This window comes from Macaca nemestrina, chromosome 4, assembly GCF_043159975.1.
Source record: "Macaca nemestrina isolate mMacNem1 chromosome 4, mMacNem.hap1, whole genome shotgun sequence".
NCBI lineage: Eukaryota > Metazoa > Chordata > Mammalia > Primates > Cercopithecidae > Macaca > Macaca nemestrina.
Genome location: NC_092128.1, coordinates 16,816,631 through 16,839,518, shown reverse-complemented (window position 1 = coordinate 16,839,518; position 22,888 = coordinate 16,816,631). Strand labels below are relative to the sequence as shown.

The following is a 22,888-nucleotide window of genomic DNA, read 5'->3' as shown; positions in this document are numbered from 1 at the left end:
GATTCTTTCCTCAGCTTGGTCTATTCTGTTGTTAATACTTGCAATTGTGTTATAATTTTTTGTTTTAATTCCAGAAGTTGAGTTTAGGAAGTTCAGTTTAGCCATTCAGTTAAAATGGCTCTGTTATCTTTCACCTCTTCGATCATTTTACTGGCTTCTTTGGATTGAGTTTCAACATTCTCCTGAATCTTGTTCAGTGTCCTTGTCATCCAGATTTTGAATTCTATATCTGTCACTTAGGCCACTTCAATCTGGTTATGAACCGTTGCTGGGGAGCTAGTGAAATTGTTTGGTGGTCAGAAGATACTCTGACTTTTTGAATTGCTAGGATTCTTGTGCTGATTCTTTCTCATCTGAGAGGGCAGATGTTCCTTTATCTTTTTGAAGTTGCTGTCTTCTGGATATGGCTTTTTGCCTTTAAAGTCTTTATTTTCCTTGAGGGTTTGACTGTGGTGTATGTTGAATATAGTTGATTGGCTTCATTTCTGGGTGCTTTCAGAGGCCCAGGGCTCTTTCAGAGATCTTTGTCTGTGGTTGAATTCCTGCATTGGATTTCACAGGCAGTGTATACTAAAATAATTTTGTTTGGTGGTGTAATTTAGGTTACAATACAGTAGATGGTATTTAAGAGTACTTACCAGAAAATAGCCTCTTACTCAGCTGCGTGCCTCTTTCATATTTCAGTACATTTGCAATAGTACTATGGGGTGAGGGAGATGGGAGATCCAGAGATGGCCCCCTTGCCAAGTTGATTTTTGGTGCTTGAGGAAGCCCCCTCTAATCACTGATGTCATGACTATGTTTTCTTAGCCCCAAGGGAATCCCTGACAGGCTATGCTCTTCCCTCTTAGGGGCAGCCTGAGCCAAAGTTCAGGTCACCATAAGAACTGCAGCTCCCTGTTGGTCCTCTGTACTTGGCAGAGTCGGAGTGGGTTGTGGGGTATGTCTGGGGGTGATCTGTTGATGCAGTGGTTCAATGGCAGAAGATCCCCAGGCACCGCAGTGTTGCTGTAGGGGTGCAGCTGATATGGTGCCATGATCCAGTATTTTCTGCACAGCAGATGGCTTTGGGGACTTCTCAGCTTGCTCTCCCCCGACTGAGTCTCCTTCCAATGTCTGCCCCAGTAGCTGCCCTGACAATCTAGTTTTGTCCCAAGCCTTTTGCACCCAGATTGTTGGTCTGTTAGATGTTCTGGGCTGTGGAGCTCCCTTGGGCAGAGGCTGTGGCTGGTAAATAGGTTACATGCTTCCCAGACCAGTGTTGCAGAGGGAGGCATGCCCAACTCCCACACCAGCACACAAGCCCATACCTCACTCTCATCAGCATTCTGAGAGTGGGGCTTCTCCTCTCCTCAAGCCTCAGCCACAGATCTTGCAGTGGGATAATTAAGGAATCAGAGAGACCGAGGGGTTGAGGAGGAATTATTTAATTATTTAGGTGCACTGACCCAGTCAGATTAACATCCAAAGGACTGAGCCCCAAACAAAGAGTCAAGCTACCTTTTAAGCATTTTGTGGGGCAGAGAGAGATCTCTGCAGGGAGAAGCATATTACAGAAGTGAGAAACAAAGACAGTTATTCAATTAAGACATGAATTACATTATTTCTTACTTTTCAAGGAACAACATGTTTTACAACTTGAGATTATCTGTCTAGTGACCTTGCATCTGCACAGCTAGAGAAACAGGGTCTTCACAATGCCTGGGAAAAGGAGAGATAAGGCTCGCTAGCCACAGAAAAATAGACAGTTAATTTTAAAGGACTCCAGCCCTTTCTCTTCTTCAGGGGAAATTGGGTTTTCTTACATATAACTGAGTTTTTGCTTACACATTCTTTAATTTCTTTAATTCCTGTTCCAATCTCAGCTAGATAATCCTGATTTGTGTGTTTAAACTCTGGTGGGTTGGGACTGGGCCTGCAGCTTTGTTTTCTAGCCTTAGGGTCAAGCACCGTCTCTGCTAGGGGTCAGAGTACTTTCAGGCCACCAGCAAAGAACTCAGGTAGGGCAGTGGAGGCTGTGCTGTGTGCATTCTCTTTTGGGAGCAGCCAAGCAGTGGCCTTGGAAGGGGCTGGCAGACAGGGGTGGCAGGCAGATCGCATGCACCCTGGTTCTGCAGGAAAGACAATGCTGCCGTCTCCCAGCTCAGCTGTCAGCAGGGACTAGAGCTACTCAGAGCAAGATCGAGAACCTTTGCAGATGGGTCCCCATGGTCGTGTTTTGCTGTAGATGCCCTGTCTGGTCTCTGCACAGGCTTGAACTCTGCCTCTGCCTACTCTCCAGGCAGTTTCTCTTGCCAATTCAAATGTCTATGGTGTTTGTGGCGTCTGTTGTAGCTAGGATCCTGGATGTCTGCTGTGGGAGTGTCCCTTCACTCACCCCTTCCTTAGGACCTGTTCAGTTCCAGGAGCGTCCTGGCACTCAGCAACTCTGCGTGGGATTTCCAACTTTCTCCCTCTTACACCTCAGTGTTTGCATTGCTTCTCTATAGACTGTCAGTGTTTTCTTTCAAAAGCTCTGTTTGAAGTGTGATAGTTTACTCAGTATTTTGGTTTTTCTCAGTGGGAGAGGTGCTTCCCAGCCGCATCTAGCTGGCCATATTGTCCCCTTTCCTCTCATTTTATTACTTATAGCTTTGGGTGGTAACTTTTTGTAATATAGAAAGGCTTCTTCGTTTGTTGACACAGATTTGTATACCCTTTGAAAGAAATTGCCCCGCATAAGGGTTTTATATCTTACGTTGAGTACCCATGGCACCATCTCTTTTCAATTGGCTATGGTAATATATGCAGTAAGACATAAGACAAATTATCATTGCTTTTTATTTTAATTCATTTTATTTTTGGTATTGCGATTCACCATTTCCTTCTGCACTATCAACTAGTAGGAGAGAAATTTTCTTAGAGATGTTTTCCTCACATTTGCTGTTTGAAATTCTTTTACTGCAGGACCCAGCCATTTCTGGCAATGAGACACAGTATCTCCCATTCATTAGAGGACAGGAAAATAACGTGTTCATCAAATGGCCTGACACCAGTGACATTGTCTGGGGGAAGGTAAGGCTTGGGGAATGTGCTTATAGTTAATTAACATCACAATGTCTTGAAATAAAACAGCTCTTGATACATGTTGGAAAATATATTGGACAATCAGTAAATTACGAATGAGTAGAAATCTGTCCGATGCTGATTAGCTCAATAAGCATTAATAAGACCAAAGTTACAAATCTTATCCTCTATTATTATTGAGCACTGTCTATTGCCTGGAAATACTCTGATGTCCCCACTCTTTATTTATTCCACATGGTCACTTAATAAACATTAAGAATCCCTTTTAGAATGACACTGAAATCTGTGTCTCTTAGCCACCTACATGCAAAGCATGCATTCATCTTTGACCTATTGTGCTTAATCTGCCTTCATATCTAAATGAATCATTAAATCCTATAGATTCTCCTCTTTCTCTTGTTTCCTTTAATTCATCTTTATGGCTTCAGTCTTCATCTTCATATGTCTGATTTATAGCAATAGAATTTTAGGTGGATTTCAGGTGATAGTAGCTTTTAGCCTAGATTTAAATTCTGTTCCTTAATTATACTATGCTACTTCCTGCTGCTCTGAGCATATTCCATGCTCACTTTTTTTTTTTTTTTTTTTTTGAGATTGAGTCTCGCTCTGTTACCCAGGCTGGAGTGCAGTGGCGTAATCTTGGCTCACTGCAACCTCCTCTTCCCAGGTTCAAGCGATTCTCCTGCCTCAGCTTCCTGAGTAGCTGGGATTACATGTGTGCGCCAACGCTCCCGATTAATTTTTGTATTTTTAGTAACAATGGGGTTTCACCATGTTGACCAGGCTGGTCTCGAACTCATGACTTCTGGTGATTCACCTGCGTCGGCCTCACAAATTGCTGGGATTACAGACGTGAGCCACTGCGCCTGGCCCCATGCTCACTTTGAATATTACCTTCTCAGCTTACCCAGATAATATCTTCACTTCAGGATCAACTCAAATCTTAACTCATTTGAAGCAGCTAGTACCTATTTTAGTTTTTCCTATTTTCCCTTGTCTGTAATATTGCCTTCAGTATAGGATACAGTGTAGCATTTATGTACTATCTGTGAACTCTTAGGAAACAAGTACTATTTCTTACTTAAATCTCAGTAAATACAGATCCTGGAAGAGTGCTTGTCATACAGGAAGTACTCAGTAAGTGTCTGTTGATTGAATCAATTAATCAGGGTGTGTATAGTTAATGTCCTGGTAGTTACAGGTAAAATTGGTTGATGCTATGGATTTTTTTAATGCTACATATACTTGGAGTCCCCTATAAGTCATGATAGTGATTAAAAGTGTTGAGATGAGGTTTATGGGTTGTGAATGGAAATCAATCTTATTTCTTTAGAGTCACACTTCACACTTACTGTGAATTTTGTTATAGGTCTATGACAAGGAGATCAGAGATCTGAGAAATCACTTGAAAGTTGGTTGTTCAGAGGATATGTTTAAAAGAAATTCAGTTAATTATTAAATTCAAATATAGAATTTTGAAAACATGTGGAATGAATCAAGAGACCCAATGTAATTTTGTAGATTCTGCCTTTACAGTTTAATTTATGGCAAAGATTCCCAAGCGTTTTGTGGAGATGCAAGTCATCAGAGTCTAACACATGAAATATTTCATAGTCTGTATGCAGTGATCTTTAAAGGTTTTTATTGCCCTTCTTTTTCTCTAGGTTTGGCCAGATCTGCCTAATATAATTGTAGATGGATCCCTTGACCATGCAACTCAGGTTAAGGTACAGTTGTATATACATTTTTGTCAACATTGCCCTAAACATCTGGATGTTTATGTTTTTCATCCTGATGAATGAGTAGCTAACCCTTGAGTTAAGTAGCCCTAACTTGAAGGTGCTTATCCACTACTAGTTTCTTGGCAGAAAGAGCTCCTCGAGTGGAAGGCTCAACAAACAGTGAACATGGAAATGTGTAGAAGGAAATCATCAATGAAATCTCTCATAAGTGTGCTTTTAATGGGCTGTGATTTATTTTAACTTTATGCCGCTTGAAAAATAATGAACCAAAGTCTTGCATTTTCTCACTAGAGGGGAATCCATTATGAACAGACTGAATTTTAATAAATTATCTGCATACAAAAGAAAATACAAGTCAGTTGAATGAAGGAAAGTTGTTCATCTCAGCCTGGTCATCTAGCATCCCCTCTACTCTGGAGTTTACTTGTCCCTGGATGACAGTCCTCCTTCATCTCATTTGACTGGTTTAGAAAAATCTTTTGTTCCCCTTCCCATGTCCAAGTGATCTCATTGGGAGAGTGTAAGTGTCCAGGAAATTATCCATTTCTTCTAGGTTTTCTAGTTTATTTGCGTAGAGGTGTTTAGAGTATTCTCTGATGGTAGTTTGTATTTCTATGGGGTCGGTGGTGATATCCCCTTTATCATTTTTTATTGTGTCTATTTGATTCTTCTCTCTTTTCTTCTTTATTAGTCTTACTAGTGGTCTATCAATTTTGTTGATCTTTTCATAAAACCAGCTCCTGGATTCATTGATTTTTTGGAAGGCTTTTTTGTGTCTCTATCTCCTTCAGTTCTGCTCTGATCTTAGTTATTTCTTGCCTTCTGTTAGCTTTTGAATGTGTTTGCTCTGGGGGAAGGGGGGAGGAATGGCATTGGGAGTTATAACTGATGTAAATGACGAGTTGATGGGTGCTGATGAGTTGATAGGTGCAGCACACCAACATGGCACAAGTATACATATGTAACAAACCTGCACGTTGTGCACACGTACCCTAGAACTTAAAGTATAATAATAATAAAAAAATTTTTTAAAATGATTTTCTAAGTTAAGCCAGTGTCTTTCTGAAGATGAACTATAATGAAGCACAGAAATATCCAGAAAAAGTAGCCTATAGAATATGCATCTTTTCTGCAATTTCAAGTGGTATGTATGTTGAGAATTAAACTGGCCTGCAAAAAAAAAAAAAAAAAAAAAAAAAAAAAAAAAAAAAAAAGCTTTTGCTACATTCACTGGTTTTTAAGTAAAAAAAAAAAAAAGAAGAAAAGAAAAAGTATTTGCATCTCTAAAGTTCACTTGTTTAGACATTGCTAATTTACCAGTCTTGTGATTATATGTCCAGTTATAAAACAAATCCTGTATTTGAAAGGGATTTTAATCTAACCTTCTTCTAAGAAAATAAAGAATGAAATCAGACCCCAATCTCTGCTTCTGTTGTAAACTCTGCAACAGCAGATCTGAGATTAGAGCAGAGACTGATCTGGGCAGGCACAAATTCCTGTTTGTCTCCCATTTGTGGTCCCCTGGATAGGCTGAGACCCCAACCATGACAGTGTGTGTTATTCTTACAGCTCTACAAGGCCTACGTTGCCTTTCCTGACTTCTTTCGTAATAGCACAGCTGCGTGGTGGAAGAAAGAGATAGAAGAGCTCTATGCAAACCCTCGAGAACCAGAGAAGAGCCTGAAGTTTGATGGATTGTGGATTGTAAGTGCACCGTTGGTTATCTTTTTTTTTTTTGAATATTAGCAAGTCAAAACATGGGGAGGAGAGACTAGCAAAGCAGAGACGTATGACTGAAGAGATGAAAGGGAGAAATGCTGTTACAGAATCGAGGTGCAGGGACCAAGAGAAGCAGAGACCATTGCTGATCTGCCCAGGGACATATTGTCTGGTGGAAGTGGGAGCCCACAGAGGAGATTGCTACTGCTGGAGATGCCAGAGCAAAAGAGAGAGGGAGAAATCACCTCCCATCTCCAGTCTCTTGCCAATATCCCCCACTGGCCAAATTTACCTGAAAGCTTTTGGTAAGGGCGTCTTACAGGGCAGAACTGGGAGTGGGTGAGGCATGGAGCTGAGAGCAAGTAGGCATTCACCATAGTACTAGGGCAGACAACTCTGAGGGAATGGCTTAAAGGACCTGTTCAGACGTTTGTTGTAAATGCCAGTTGGACTTAAAAGCAGGACTTCCTGAGATATCCCTGGGATATATGTCCAAGGGCAACTCTATCTATGTTTTCTTCTGTCCTGATTTCCTTCCCCACTGTCCAGTGGCCTGAAATCTTAAGCAAGCTCTAGGCCAGCTCTGAAGGGCTGTTCAACGCTGGGTCAGGCTGGAAGAAGTTTGTGATTCCGTGGACAAAAGTCCACTGAAACTCCTGGGGCCTTCCTGGCCATCTGCACCTTTGGGATAGTTAGGCACAGAGTAGACACGTGAAAGGACACAAATTAACTCAAACAGGCAAATCAGACAGTGAAGAGCTGTGGGCAGCTTTGAAAATAAGATGTACTGAGAACTCTGGGGTCATATTTGTTTTTCCAGTGGAGGGAAAGCTATAGCTGGGTAATTCAAAGTAGTGAATAGTTCCTCAAGTACTTTCATTTGTCTTTAATATGTCCTATTTAAAATAGTCTGGCATGCAAAAATTTAACTGTTCCATTGTCTAAGTGTGAAGCGAGCATTCCCTTAGGAGCCCCTACTCCTTGCATTTAAGTAATAAATTCCCCAAAGCACGTTTTTATTTCCAAACTTGTTTCTGAGTTATGTACAGCTTTTCAGAAATATATTTATGGCAGAAAGTGAGATAACTCTCCTCGTGTTTGGGCTATGCCAATATCAGAATTAGTCCAAGCGATTGGACTAAGGTAAAATAGACGAAGATAATAGTAACCTCTGGCCACAGATTAAAAAGTGAATAATCCATGCACAGAAAAACAAAGATGGGTTACCTCTGTTGGGGATTTGTATCAAGAGATTTCCTTAGGTCCTGGATCCAGCATTACCTCACTATTTTTGCCACTATAAAACAATCCTTGTAAGTTTTAAAATGCCAGGTAAGCAAGAAGGAGTTTAGCACTCCACTTTGGCTGATATACATTTTTAGAGTCCATTTGGGTCAATTCCAGGAATTAAACTACACATTTTTAGAGTCCATTTAGGTCAATGCCAGGGATTAAACACAGTGAACTAAACCACCAGCTGAGGTGAGGGTTTCAAAAGTCATCTCCCTGAGGTAGTGTCCTCTATAGCCAAAGCCATCCTGCCCCTGACATGATGGGATCTTTTTTTGTTAACTCATTTCAGGATATGAATGAGCCATCAAACTTTGTGGATGGATCTGTCAGGGGCTGCAGCGATGAAATGCTAAATAACCCACCCTATATGCCATGTATGTAAGATAATTACTTCATCAACTTACTTCCCTACTCAAAGACTCTAAAAGTTTTCCTTTTACTGTCAAAGTGAAGCCTAATGTTGAAGACAGAAAGCATTCTCCAACATGCCATGAAATCCCAAGTAAGATAACCTTGAATAAGTGCAGATAAATGAGCAAGAAATAATGACATGATGTGGTGTGAAAGAAGCCACACAATGTGTGATACATTTGATTCCATTGATAACTATGAACGGATTGATATAATTTTAAATAAACCCTAACACACACACACACACACACACAAACACACACACACGGAGAGATGTTCTTTTTTTTGGAGACGGCGTCTCACTCTGTCGCCCAGGCTGGAATGCAGTGGTGCAATCTTGGCTCACTGCAACCTCCGCCTCCCGGGTTCAAGCAATTCTCCTGCCGCAGCCTCCCGAGTAGCTGGGACTATGGGCCCACACTGCCACGCCCAGCTAATTTTTTGTATTTTAGTAGAGACGAGGTTTCGCTGTGTTGCCAGGCTGGTCTCGAACTCCTGAGCTCAGGTAATCTGCCCACCTCAGCCTCCCAAAGTGCTAGGATTACAGAGATGTTCTTTGGATTAGAGAATTAAAACTTAGTTTCTGAAGTCTCTCTGCCAGTGTAAACAGACATTTGATGAAGCATATTTCTTGGTCATCCTGTGGTACAAACAAAAATAAAATGTTGGAGTCAAAAGGATCTCAGAAAGTTGAATCATCTAATGTAACAGAGAAAGAAGGAAGGAAATGACTTACTTCCTAAAAGTACTGTACCACGGCTGAGGTGGGAGGATTGTTCAAGACCAGGAGTTTGAGTCTTGAGACCAGCCTGGGCAACATAGTGAGACCCCCCCCCCCCCACACACACACAAAAACAAAACAAAACAAAAAAAAACACCCCAAAACAGAAAAACAGCAACAACAAAAGACACTATACGAGTAATCTTGGGACAGAATCTAGAATCCAAGTTTCTTGATGTCTACATCACTGTTATGCTGCCCATTGCTCACTCACTCACTCATTCATTCATTCATTCATTGTCTCCTTCATTAATTTAATGCAGAGGGTGTTTGACTTGCAATGGTCTGACTTACGATTTTCAACCTTACAACGATGAGAAAGTGACATACATTCAGTAGAAACGAGCTTTGAGAACCCAAATAGCCATTCTATTTTTCACTTTCACTATAGCGTTCAGTAAATTACAAGAGATATTCAACATTTTGTTTTAAAACAGGGTTTGTGTTAGATAATTTTGCCCATCTTAGGCTAATGTAAGTGTCTGAGCACATTTAAAGTAGGTTAGGTCCACTCAATGCACTTTCAAGTTACAATATTTTCAACTTGTGATGGGTTCATGGGGATGTAATCACATTGTAAGTTGAGGATCATCTGTACTTATGTATCAAGCAAATGCTGTCATATCAGAAAGATCTAGAGACACAAATACAAAAAATGATTGAAATAAGATTTATTCCCTGGAGAACATTACCATCTAGTGGAAGAAACAGTCCTAACAATGAAGGAGTTTATTATGTTGGCAAAAGGGCTATGACAACACTCTATACATTAAATCAGAGTTGGTGAAAAAAGAAGGGGAGCTGCTTTTCCCAGCTCCATATTTTATCCTTACCCTTCATTAGTTACAAAGACACAGAACGTTGTTTTCTATGGACTAAAAACTCATAAAACTGGGCCTGTTACTTGTAACAAAGTTGTTGACTGAAATAAAGAAATGCCAAAATGATGGGCATTTCTAGTGAATGTGCAAATTATGTTGTTTAGGAAATAACTCGACATTTCCCCTCAGATTTGGAATCTAGGGACAACGGCCTGAACAGCAAGACCCTGTGCATGGAGAGTCAGCAGATCCTGCCAGACGGCTCCCCCGTGAAACACTACAATGTGCACAGCCTATACGGGTGGTCCCAGACCAGACCCACATACGAGTGAGTGTCTTTTTGTCATGGCAGCCAAGATAGTTTTCCACATTGTCCCTTTTGCCATTTCATATTTGCATTGTGCATGTATCTACGTGATCCCAGTTAAATGGGTTAATGTCAAAATTTCAGGCATGGTTACCACCTCTGAGCACATTTATCAAGTAGGTTACTAAATTTACCTATTTAAAGTGAGCAATGAGGTAGTGTTTAGTATATTCATAGAGTTGTGCAACTATCACAAAAATTACATTTCAGAACATTTTTAAAACACCAAAAGGAAAACCTTTGCCCATTAGCAATCACTTCCAGCTTGTTCCTACCTCCTGAGCCCTAGCCATTGCTCATCTATTTTCTGTCTATGTAGATTGCCTATTCTGGACATTTTATAAAATTGAATCACACAATATGTGCTCTTTTGTATCTGGCTGCTTTCATTTGGCATAATGTTTTCAAGGATCATCTATGTTGTAGCATGTATCAGTACTTGATTTCTTGTTACTGATTAATAATATTTCATTGTATAGATACACCATATTTTGCTTATCTGTTTACCAATGAGTGAACATCTAAGTTATTTCCTTTTTTTGGCTATTATAAGTAGTGATTATGTGAATATTTATGTGCAAGATTTGGAGTAGACATGTTTTCTTTGTTTTGAGTATGTATCAAGAGTAGAACTTCTGTGTCATATAGGAACTGTATTTTTAATATTTTGAAGAAATATCAAGCTGTTTTCTAAAGAGGCTGTACCATTTAAGTTCTTTTTTTTTTTTTTTTTTTTGGATGGAGTCTTGCTCTGTCGCCCAGGCGGGAGTGCAATGGTGTGATTTCGGTTCATTGCAACCTCTACCTCCTGGGTTCAAGTGATTCTCCAGCCTCAGACTCCTGAATAGCTGGGATTACAAGCATGCACCACCATGCCTGGCTAATTTTTGTGTTTTTTAGTAGAGACAGGGTTTTGCCATGTTGGCCAGGCTGGTCTCGAGCTCCTGACCCCAGGTGATCCACCCGCCTCGGCCTCCCAGAGGCTGGGATTACAGGCATAGCCATCATGCCTAGCCTACCATTTTACATTCTTACCTGCATGTATGATAAAATGTATAAGGGTTGCAATTCCTCCACATCCTTGCCAACACTTGGTGGTATTCACCTTTTAAAATTACAGACATTCTAATGGGGGTAAAGTGATGTCTAATTGTTGTTTTCACTTTATTTTGCTAATACTAATGTTATTGAGCATCTTTTCATATGCTATTGGCTATTTGTATATATTCAAGTATCTATTCAAATCCTTTGCTCATTTTTGATAGAATCTTTTTTATTATTATTATTGAGTTGTAGTCAGGCATGGTGGCTCACACCTGTAATCTCAGTACTTTGGGAGGCTGAAGTGGGAAGATTGCTTGAGTCCAGGAGTTTGAGGGCAGCTAGGGCAACATAATGAGACCCTGTCTCTACAAAAAACAAACAAATAAGCCAGGCAGAATGGTGCATGCCTGTAGTCCCAGCTAATCGAGAGGTTAAGGTAGGAGGATCCCTTGAGCCTAGGAGTTTGAGGCTGCAGTGAACTATGATGGCACTGCACTTCAGCCTGGACAACAAAGTAAGACTATCTCTACAGAAAAAAAAATTATTGGATCATAAAAATTCTTTAAATATTCTAAATTCAAGCTTCTCATGAGATAGTTTGAGGATATTTTCTCTCATTCTGTAGACTTTTCACTTCCATAATCATGCCTTTTGGAGCACATTTTTAAAAGTTTTTATAAAGTCCTATTTATTCATTTACTTACTTATTTATTTGTCATTTGTGCTTTTGGTGTCATATTCAAGGAACTATTGCCTAATTCAAGGTCATGAAGATTTACTCCTGTGTCTTGTTCTAAGACCTTTATAGTTGTGGGTATTACACTGAGATCTATCATCCATTTTAAGTTTATTTTTGTGTATGGTGTGAGTAGTGGTTCAATTTTATTCTTTCCTTCATTTTATTGTCTTGGCATCTTGTCAAAAATCAATTGACAGTAAATGAGAAGGCTTATTTCTGCGTTCTCAATTCTATTTCATTGATCTCTCTCTATGTATCTATCCTCATGCCAGTACCACACTGTCTTAACTGATGAAGTGTGACTCTTCCAATTTTGTTTTTTCAAGATTGTTTTAGCTACTATGGGTCCCTTGCATTTGATATGAATTTTGTAATCAGTTTGTCAGTTTTGACAAGATAGCAAGCTTCTGTGAAGAGAAAGATGGCGATGGGATGCGGATGTGTGAAAAGCAAATTTCCCTGAAGAGACAGGAGGGGATGGTGCATGGGAAAGATGAACTTTTGGTAGGAACTCTATCAAGTTTTCACATCTTCTTATTGCTGCTTTCTTTGCCCTGCAAACCCCTTCTTTGCCAAAAGAAAATTTCTGCTCTTCTTTTAAGCAACATTCAAACGTCACTTCTTCTATGAAGACTTTCTGTCTTCTATGTCTAATATGAAGACAGGGATTTTGATAGGTTTTACATTGAGTCTATAGATCAGTTTGGGGAGTATTACCATCTTAACAATATTAAGTCTCTTTTGATTCATTAGCATGAGATGTTTCTCCACTTATTTAGATCTTTAATTTTTTCAACAATTATTTTTAGTTTTCAACGTATATGTTTTTGGCCATTATTTCTATAAATATTTATCTGTCCCTTTGTCTTTTCTTTTATCCTTCTGAGATTTTGCCATTTTCCAATGTCATTGGGAAATTTCAGACTTGTTCTTTAGTTCTTCCCAGGACAGAGTGTGATCTTTTCTGTTCAACTGCCCATTTCTGCTCAAGTGTCTAAGCTCTCTGCCTTCTGTCCGCAGAGCTTCAAGAACCTCATATATTTGATTTTGGGCTATCAACAGGTGATAGATCATGTTGCCCCTGGGTGTCCCACACTCAGGGGCAACATGGTCTTCTGAACAGAAATTCTTCTTCCCTTTCCCACTTTCTTTACATCTTCATCTTTCAGTTGCTCTTTCGCAGTCTTGCTTTCTACACCTAGCTTGAGGCTTTTCCAATCAAGGAAAAACTAGTTCTTCAGGAAAACATCCATGTCTATGTATGAAATACACACAAAACAAATAGATGTTTTGTACCCTTAGAAATAACCTTACCTCAGAAGAGTACAAGGACGAATAAGTCATAGTCCCTGCTTTCAAGGACCTCATTGTCTGATTACAGGAGTCAAACATGAGAGGGAAAATCAATTAACTCTACTGGGATGATCCAGAAAGTCTGGATACATTCTGGATTCAGATGGCCCCCAAATCTATGTTCCCAACCCAGACCTCTCTTGAGCTTCAAACCTAGAATTGCCCATAGATGTCTCATTTATGATGTCCCATAGGCACTTCAAACCTAATACTTAAAATGTTGAACTATTTGTCTCTCCCTTAAATCTGTCCTCCGGCAGTCTTTTCTTTCTTTCTTTCTTTTTTAAGATAGAGTCTCACTCTGTCACCCAGGCTGGAGTGCATCGGCCTGATCTCAACTTACTGCAACCTCCACCTCCCTGGGTTCGAGCAATTCTCCTGCCTCAGCCTCCCTAGTAGCTGCGATTAGAGGTGCATACAACCATGCCCGGCTAATTTTGTATTTTTATTAGAGACAGGGTTTTGCCATGTTGGACAGGCCAGTCTCAAACTACTGATTTCAGGTGATCTGCCCGCCTTGGCCTCCCAAAGTGCTGGGATTGTAGGTGTGAGCCACCGCGCACGGCCTCTCCAGCGTTCTTTAGTTTAGTGAAAGGAACCAAGTTTAACTAGTCATTTAGATCATCCTAGATTCTCCTTCTTTTCCTGCTTTCAGCTGGTGACTCAGTTCTTTACATCAGTCACTACTCTATCTTCCTGCCTTATTCCAAGTCTTCATTACCTCTCATCTAGACTATTATAAAAATCTAAGTGATCCTTACCTCCATTTCTTTATCACACGTACATACATGTGCATTCTTCCAATTTGTGTATGGTTAAATCTATACCTTTTACTTCATTATGTTTTGTCCATTGTTTTTATTTGAAATTCCTTTCTCTTGTAGAAATCAGGCGGTTTATGTATTCTTTCAGTTTTAATAGAACGTGTGTGTGTGTGTGTGTGTGTGCATATTTCCATTCATTTTTGGATTTGTTTAGGTGTGAAAAACTGGAAGTGACCCGAATGGATTAGTTTCCACAACAGTAGTCAGCTACTTTTCCTGACATCGTTTATTGACTAATTCATCTGTGTCTGTTGATCTGTGATGCTTTTTTTAAGCAAATACTTGGATTGTATACATACTAGGATCTATTAATAGACTTTCTCTTTTGTTCAGTTGATTTTTCCCTCACACAGTTGTTGTTATTTTCTAAGGGCGTGTGCAGATGATCTATCTTCCACTGAAAGATAAACATCTTTTATGTATATCTGCCTCTGTGTGCAAAACATGTCTGCTTTTTGAGGTCTAGAAAAGCAGAGTGAATATTTCCAAAATGCTGTAGCTTTTATTTGGATCCCAGATCTGACTCCTTATTCTTTTTTTCTCTTTCCCCTCCTGCCATATGACTACAGACACGCGTGTGCCACCCTGCCCAGCTAATTTTATTTTTTTGTAGAGATAGGGTATCAATGTGTTGCCTAGGCTGGTCTTGAACTTCTGGTCTCAAGCAGTCCTCTGCCTTGGCCTCCCAAGGTGCTGGGATTACGTGTGTGAGTTACTGCGCCTGGCCTCCTCTTTACTCTTTTTTTTTTTTTTTTTTTTTTTTTTTTTTTTTTTTTTTTTGAGACAGAGTCTTGCTCTGTCACCTAGGCTGAAGGGCAGTGGCATGATCTCGGCTCACTGTAACCTCCACATCCCCAGGTTCAAATGATTCTCCTACCTCAGCCTGCTGGGTAGCTGGGATTACAGGTGTGCACACCACACCCAGCTAATTTTGTTTGTTTGTTTGTTTGTTTTGTATTTTTAGTAGAGACAGGGTTTCACCATGTTGGCCAGGCTGGTCTTGAACTCCTGACCTCAAGCGATCCACCCACCTCGACCTCCCAAAATGCTGGGATTATAGGCATGAGCCACCATACCCGACCCTCTTTACTCTTTAAATGACCTTTGATAAGCATTTTGAAGATCGTCTTATTTTGTCCAGCTCACTATTTTCAGGTGAACGCCTTTCTAACTTCTCTGAACCGTAGCTTCTTAACAGTAAAAGGAGTGTAAAGACACCTTTTCATGATGTTATGAGACACCACATAGGAAAGTGACCGGTATAATACTAGGATAGAGGAATTGTTCCATAAATAGCTATATTTCCCCTTACTCCCAACCCTTTCTCTTACTCCAGGGAGATAGTTAATTAATCAGATTTTTCAAAAATGAAACACACATTCTAGGTGCAGATATACCTCTAGTCTTGCTGTGGAGTTTGCTGGGATCTTTAGCATGGCTTTTAGACAACAGATTCTTTCCGGGAAGAAGTTATCCGACTCGGACCAAAGTACCCTCACCACCTCATGCTCCAAGCTGCAGTTACTTTCTGTAAAGGAGTTCGTTTCTTCAATTCACCTCCTTGTTCCCCTCCCACCAGAGCTGTGCAGGAGGTGACAGGACAGCGAGGGGTCGTCATCACCCGCTCCACATTTCCCTCTTCTGGACGCTGGGGAGGACACTGGCTGGGAGACAATACAGCTGCGTGGGACCAGCTGGGGAAATCTATCATTGGTGTGTGGGCTCAACCCAGGGGCCTGTGCCGGCAAGGAGGGCACTGGAGTTTGTGCTGTTCGGCAGCACTGGTTATGTCTGTATCATCATCTAGGTGGGTGGTAAAATTAACAAGAACTGAGTTCTCTCTGGGCATGGATTTTAATTTACACCCATCTTTTAATATTTTCATCATGAATGGTCCAGGGCTTTCTAATGGGGTAAGGAAAAATCAGGCCAAGGCTTCACTCTCCTCCCAAAGTTCTCCTTCATCTAACACAGCTGTGTCTTCTCCTTGCAGGCATGATGGAGTTCAGTCTCTTTGGAATACCTTATGTAAGTCACATTCAGACCATTACTAATTGCCCAGTCAGATTTTAGTGAGTCAGCGCCTCATGATATTCCCACCTCATGCTCTCATTGTGCATCTTCTCAGACAGGAGCAGATATCTGTGGGTTCTTTGGAGATGCTGAATATGAGATGTGTGTTCGCTGGATGCAGCTGGGGGCATTTTATCCATTTTCCAGAAACCACAACAACATCGGGACAAGGGTGAGGCAGCAGTTTGTGCTCCATGTGTTGCGTACCCTCAAATCATAACTTCTTTTTAACCCCCAGGAGTATTATACTCATTTCCTGATAAAAATCAGAGAACATCACCAGAATCTTAATTTCTTGGAAAATCCACAGAGTTCAGAACTCTGGAATTATCAGTAATTTTTAGAAATATACCCTTTCTCATCTGCTGGAGAATTAGCACCCATGAGGAAAAGTTTTTATAGTTCCCCATGTGGCTAAAATAAAAGAAGCTCCCTTTGCTTTTAAGAATATCGAATTTGTATTTTACTCAAACGCATCCAAGATATGTTGGTGCTACACAGAAACCTCTCCCTCTACACATGTAGAGGGCCAGAGCTGGACCTATTCCAGGGACTTAGGAATCAGTGATAAAGAGGAGAAAGCAAGAAATTCTAATTTTGTAGGGTGACAGAGAAGGGGGAAAGGGTAGGCCAGGAATGAAGGGATAAGTGGCTTGTAACCTACATATTGAATAAATGCCCATTGATTCTTTTCTGATGCCACTGGGATGGAATGAAGAAAAGGTAATCCACTATATGCTCCTTTATCCCTACAGAGACAAGATCCTGTGGCCTGGAATTCAGCCTTTGAGATGTTATCCAGAAAAGTCCTAGAGACCAGATACACCCTGCTTCCTTATCTCTATACTCTGATGCATAAAGCTCACGTTGAGGGCAGCACTGTTGTCCGACCCCTTCTCCATGAGTGAGTACAGTCTCTTTCCCCAAGCAGCAGGTTTAGGCATGTCTTGCAAATAATCCTCTGTAGCAGTCATAAGAGGATAGGTGAATTTTCCCCGTTTATTTTTTAAGGTTTACGGATGACAGGACAACATGGGATATAGACCGTCAGTTCATGTTGGGTCCTGCTATCTTAATCAGCCCTGTGTTGGAAACTGTGAGTTCTTCACTGTAGATCAGAAACCCTTCAATCACATGATCTGAAATCATGGGAAAAGCATTTTAAAGATCATCTGGTTTTGTCCAGCGCACTATTTTCAGGCGAATGCCTTTCTAGAACATCTACAGGAGATCTTCTTTTTTAAAAGATCTCTCTGTTAATGAAATCTTTACTACACTGACTGATTTCTCATTTTAAAATTTTGTCATATACTTTTTAAAAATACATTTTTTTTCTGTAGTTTTGAGGAATAATTTTTCAGGATTTTTCTTAATAAAATCCCTCAAATGATTGCAATCACTAATAAAATTTTCATTTTTTGTCTTAATTCTACAGAGTGTTTTGAAAATGAAAATGAAACATTTTTATTGAAATACTCATAATGACATGTCAATTTTATGTTTCAGAGCACATTTGAGATCTCTGCTTATTTTCCGAGAGCCCGTTGGTATGACTATAGCACGGTAAGAACTAATATATTTGTGAAGAACCAGGTTGGTCTATGCAGCAGGGTGGAGACGTGGAGAAGTCGATAGAGCCTTCTATTTCCAAGCACATATTTTCTAAGGCAATAATTTTGACCTTTTTAGCCTTGGCAAGGCTGGTTTAAATGAAAGCATGTATAAGAGCATAGATGAAATCTGAGCACCTATATCTCATTGATGCTCCCCCCTCACCCTTGCCCTTGCCTTTCAACTTTTCTGGAGAAGCAGTCTCGATTTTCAGTCTTAAGCAAAAATGAAAGATTAGAGATTTTTTTCTTTAGGTTTGCAGTCTTTTGCTGACTTTCTAACATGCTTGCCAGGAAAGGAAGGACTTGTAATTAAACATGCTCTCATTTAATATATTTATCGCCCATCATTTTTTTGCCTGTATTCTCCTTTCTAGGGAACTAGCAGCCAATCAGCAGGTCAGAGGAAAATCCTGAAGGCTCCCCTTGACCACATCAACCTTCATGTCAGAGGAGGCTACATCCTGCCCTGGCAAGAGCCTGCAATGAACACTCACTCCAGGTGAGGAGAAGAGGTGATGTCTCACAGTCTCTTGCTATGCCCTAATGAGGAAACCTTACAGGAGGCTGTCCCACCTTCACCAGGGATATGTGGATTAGAAACTAAATTGCCAAACAGCTTTACTGGTCAGATCCTGTGAGTGCTGTCTGAGTGGGACCTGGAAGAAGATGAGTTCATAAAGTTAGTCTTAGGGATATATACATATATATATATATATATATATATATATATATATATATACACACACACACATATATATAACACACACACACACACACGTATTTTTTGTCTGTAGTGCTGTATCAAAGGCAAAAATTTTCCTGAAGGCAGAAAAATGTTTCTCTTTCCACACTATTAAAAAGGAATAGGGAATGTTAATGAGCTCTTTGCCTTGTGATCGAACAAGGACTAGGTAGGATTGAGTCCTTGTCCTATCCAAGGACTTAGTCCTCATTCCTGGGTCTACTTTGGTCAACCAAGGAAAGATATATTTGTGTGTTGTGTGCATGTACACACACATATATAAATTACACGTATACTATGTAAAAATTTATAAAATCATTGATTAAACAGAACATGTCACATCAAGAAAGGCACATAAAAACATTAACAACTCAAAAGGAGAGAAGTTAACTTTCAGCCTTGTGGCGTAATGCATGGTTTAAATGAAAGAGGGCTTTGAGCTGGATCTTGCATAATGAATGAGATTTGAATGTACAAAGAGGAAAGAGAGATCCTGGTCAGATTAAAGTACTGAAGGTGAAAAATGGGTTGGATTTGGGAACAGTAAACTATCCAGTTTAACTGGAGCACAGATAAAGGAAGCGATAAAATAAGTAAAACTCCAGCAGGTTAGGATCAGATCCTGGGGGATGGTGAATGGCAAGCCCACTACTTTGCATTTTATTCTGTGGCAACCTGGAAGTTACTGAGGATTCTCTTTTCAGGGATTTTCTTCCTATGAAATTAATATTTCATTATATTACTTGTGTGTATATTTGATTTTTGGAAATTGAAGCTAAATCAAATGTTTTATTAAATTTTAAATGTTTTCCATTAACTTTTAGGTGTCCTATATTTTATCTATTTTACCTGTTTTTAGAACTTTATATGCATATTTAATACATTTATTTCTAGATAAGTAATGTTTTAACACAGTCCGTTCTTTATTCTTACAACCTACAATCTAGAGAAAAATAACTCATCATTTTTTTTTTTGGTAGTCGACAGAATTTTATGGGATTGACTGTTGCTTTGGATGACAATGGGAAAGCTGAAGGCCAGGTGTTCTGGGATGATGGACAAAGCATTGGTGAGTGTAAACTTTCCAGGGTCCCTGTACATCATTGAGAAAAATCATACCATAGAGGCTCGGCATATAATTAGCATGAACCAAAAACCTCTCTCTGCCTATTGTCAATAAGGCAATAACATTTGGAGAATTTTTCCAACTTTTGCCTGCTCATTTGTATTATACTATAGTTAGTATAGATGGGGTACAGTCCCTACCTTTGTAGGTCCAGGAACTTGCTGTTATGCAATCAGTCAGGGATGATCTATCTCTGTATAACTGTCTCACTCTTGATTTAAAAAAAGTGTGGATGCAAATATCACGCTGATGGTTAATTCATTCTCATGAACTAACATGACTCTATTATTTGGGTCAGCCATCTATACCAGGCACCCTGTTCCTCGCAAATAGGCCTGCTCAGGAGGCAATTTAGAGGTTAGAAAATTTCTTGGTGACTCGTAAATTGGGAATTAAGTATTGCTCAAAGGATACTTACATCAATGAAATATTACTTTGTATGCTTCCTTTCCCCACTAAAGGTAGGATATGTTAGTTCTACTTTCGATAAGTGAGATTTGTCATTATAATCAGAACACCCTATAACTCCGACTTTTCTATAGAAATATGGACACACTGTTACCAGCTGACTCTCAATTTTCACTGCTTATTACTGTGGACCAGAACCTTCTAATCTTGCAACATACCACATTTTCTGAAATTATAGCTTGTTTTTCACTACTAATACTTCTAGAGATTCCTTCTCTTTTAGGTTCCTTCACTATAAAGATAAGAAATTCTCATTAAAGGAGTAGATATTCTTTGTAACACATGTTAAAGATAGAAAATTAGAAAAAAATACAAGCACTTTTAATATTTTTGCTGTACTGACTTTGGCTTTTATATTAATAAAATGCTTAATTTTTAATATGCCTGAAAATGTTCTGCATATTTAATTTGTGAATCCTGTTTATTTTCCTCTAACATAATGACAGAAACATGTGTGAATGTTATTATTTACTTCTTATAAATACCATTATGATGATCATATTCTATTGAGAGGATACATACAGGATGGTTTTGATTTTTTTGTTTGTTTGTTTGTTTTGTTTTGTTTTTTGAGACGGAGTCTCGCTCTGTTGCCCAGGCTGGAGTGCAGTGGCGCGATCTCGGCTCACTGCAAGCTCCGCCTCCTGGGTTTACGCCATTCTCCTGCCTCAGCCTCCTGAGTAGCTGGGACTACAGGTGCCCGCCACCGCGCCCGGCTAATTTTTTGTATTTTTAGTAGAGACGGGGTTTCACCGTGGTCTTGATCTCCTGACCTTGTGATCCGCCCGCCTCGGCCTCCCAAAGTGTTGGGATTACAGGCATGAGCCACCGCGCCTGGCCGGTTTTGATTTTCATTGTCATAAATAACATCCTTTCTCTCTTTTTTTTTTTTTTTTGAGTCTCACTCTTTCGTTCAGGCTGCAGTGGCGTGATCTCAGCTCACTGCAACCTCCTCCTCCCTAATTCAAGTGATTCTCCTGGCTCAGCCTCCCAGAGTAGCTGGGATTTCAGGTGTGTGGCATAACACCCACTAATTTTTGTATTTTTAGTAGAGATGGGGTTTCACCATGTTGGCCAGGCTGGTCTCGAACTCTTGGCCTCAAATGATTCACCTGCCTCGGCCTCCCAAAGTGCTGAGATTACAGGTGTCAGCCACCGTTCCCAGCCCATAAATAACATCCTTGAGTGTTAACCATTGTTTCCACTTTAGAATATGTCCATAGAGTAGATTCCTGGAAGTGATATTACTATCTTTTAATTACCTTTAAAAGAGTTGTGATTTATACAAATAAAATGCATCCATTTTAAGAATACAGTGAAGTTTTGACAAATGTGTACAGTTGTACAGCCACTACCACAATAAAGATGTGAAATATTTTTATAACCCCAAAAGTTCCCCTTTTATAGTCAGCCTCTGGATTCATCCAACTGTGGTTTGAAAATGCAGTTAGCCTACAATAGTTGCATCTATACTGACCATGTACAGACATGTTTTTCTTGTTATTATTTTGTAAACAATACAGAATACCATGATTTATATAATGTTTACATTGGATCAGGTATTATAAGTACCCTGGAGATTATTTGAAGTACATGGGAGGATGTGTATAAGTTATATGCAAATATTACACCACAAAATAACTTACATTCAAATAATAATGTCAGATTCATTTTAATGGTCAAAAAATGAAACCACTAAAATATTCATCAATAAGTACATTGGTCAATAGTCATGGAATATTACCATGTAAGACACCATGGATTATTATTAGGAATAAAAAGTAATTAATTCCTTTCACATGCAACAGCATGAATGAATGTAAAAAGCATTTTGCTAAGTTAAAGATGCTAAAAATACAAAAAATAGTACATATTGTGTGATTCTATTCACATAAAATTTAGAAAATACAAATCTAATTTATAGTGACAGAAAGCAGAACAGTAGTTGACAGATCCTGGAAGGAAGGATCAGGAGTGGGGAGAAGCTGGCTAGAAAGAAGTACAGCTGTCCTTGGGTATCCATAGGGGGTTGGTTCCAGGACCCCTGTGGATATCAAATTCCACAGATGCTCAAGTTCCTTATATAAAATGGTAAATTTTTATAATTTCAACTTTTATTTTAGATACAGGAGGTACATTTGCAGAATTGTTACATGGACATATTGTATGATGCTGAGGTTTGGGGTATGGATCACGTCACCCAGGCAGTGAGCATAGTAACTAATGGGTAGTTTTTCAACTCATGCCCCCCTTCCTTGTAACCCACTCTAATAGCCTGCAGTGTCTATTGTTCTTGTCTTTATGTCCATGTGTACTCAGTGTTTAGCTCCCACTTAAAAGTAAGAAAATGCATTATTTGGTTTTCTTTTTCTGTGTTAATTTTCTTAAGGTTGTGACCTCCAACTGCATCCATGCTGCTGCATAGGACATGATTTCATTCTTTTTTATGGCTGTGTAGTGTTCCATGGTGTATATGTACCACTTTTTCTTTATCCAATCCTTTGTTGATAGGCACCTGTGTTGATTCCATGTCTTTGCAATTGACTAGTGCTGCGAGGAACATGAGAGTGCATGGGTCCTTTTGGTAGAATGATTTATTTTCCTTTGGGTACATACCAAGTAATGAGATTGCTGGGTTGAATGGTAGTCCTGTTTTAATTTCTTTGATAGATCTCCAGACTACTTTCCTCAGTGGCTAAACTAATT

The 22,888-nt window shown here is 39.6% G+C and overlaps 1 protein-coding gene across 1 annotated transcript in view; it reads left to right on the top strand.

The window, feature by feature from the left end:
- LOC105471250 (maltase-glucoamylase 2 (putative)) overlaps positions 1-22,888 on the top strand; it is a 96,471-nt gene that overhangs the window by 51,897 nt on the left and 21,686 nt on the right. The window contains exons 31-43 of the mRNA XM_071094122.1: positions 2,947-3,054; positions 4,731-4,793; positions 6,378-6,512; positions 8,110-8,194; positions 10,023-10,161; positions 15,740-15,873; positions 16,154-16,188; positions 16,289-16,405; positions 16,989-17,137; positions 17,245-17,329; positions 17,740-17,796; positions 18,221-18,345; positions 19,569-19,657. Coding sequence (XP_070950223.1) covers positions 2,947-3,054; positions 4,731-4,793; positions 6,378-6,512; positions 8,110-8,194; positions 10,023-10,161; positions 15,740-15,873; positions 16,154-16,188; positions 16,289-16,405; positions 16,989-17,137; positions 17,245-17,329; positions 17,740-17,796; positions 18,221-18,345; positions 19,569-19,657 — 1,321 coding nt within the window. The remainder of the gene's footprint in view (positions 1-2,946; positions 3,055-4,730; positions 4,794-6,377; positions 6,513-8,109; positions 8,195-10,022; positions 10,162-15,739; positions 15,874-16,153; positions 16,189-16,288; positions 16,406-16,988; positions 17,138-17,244; positions 17,330-17,739; positions 17,797-18,220; positions 18,346-19,568; positions 19,658-22,888) is intronic.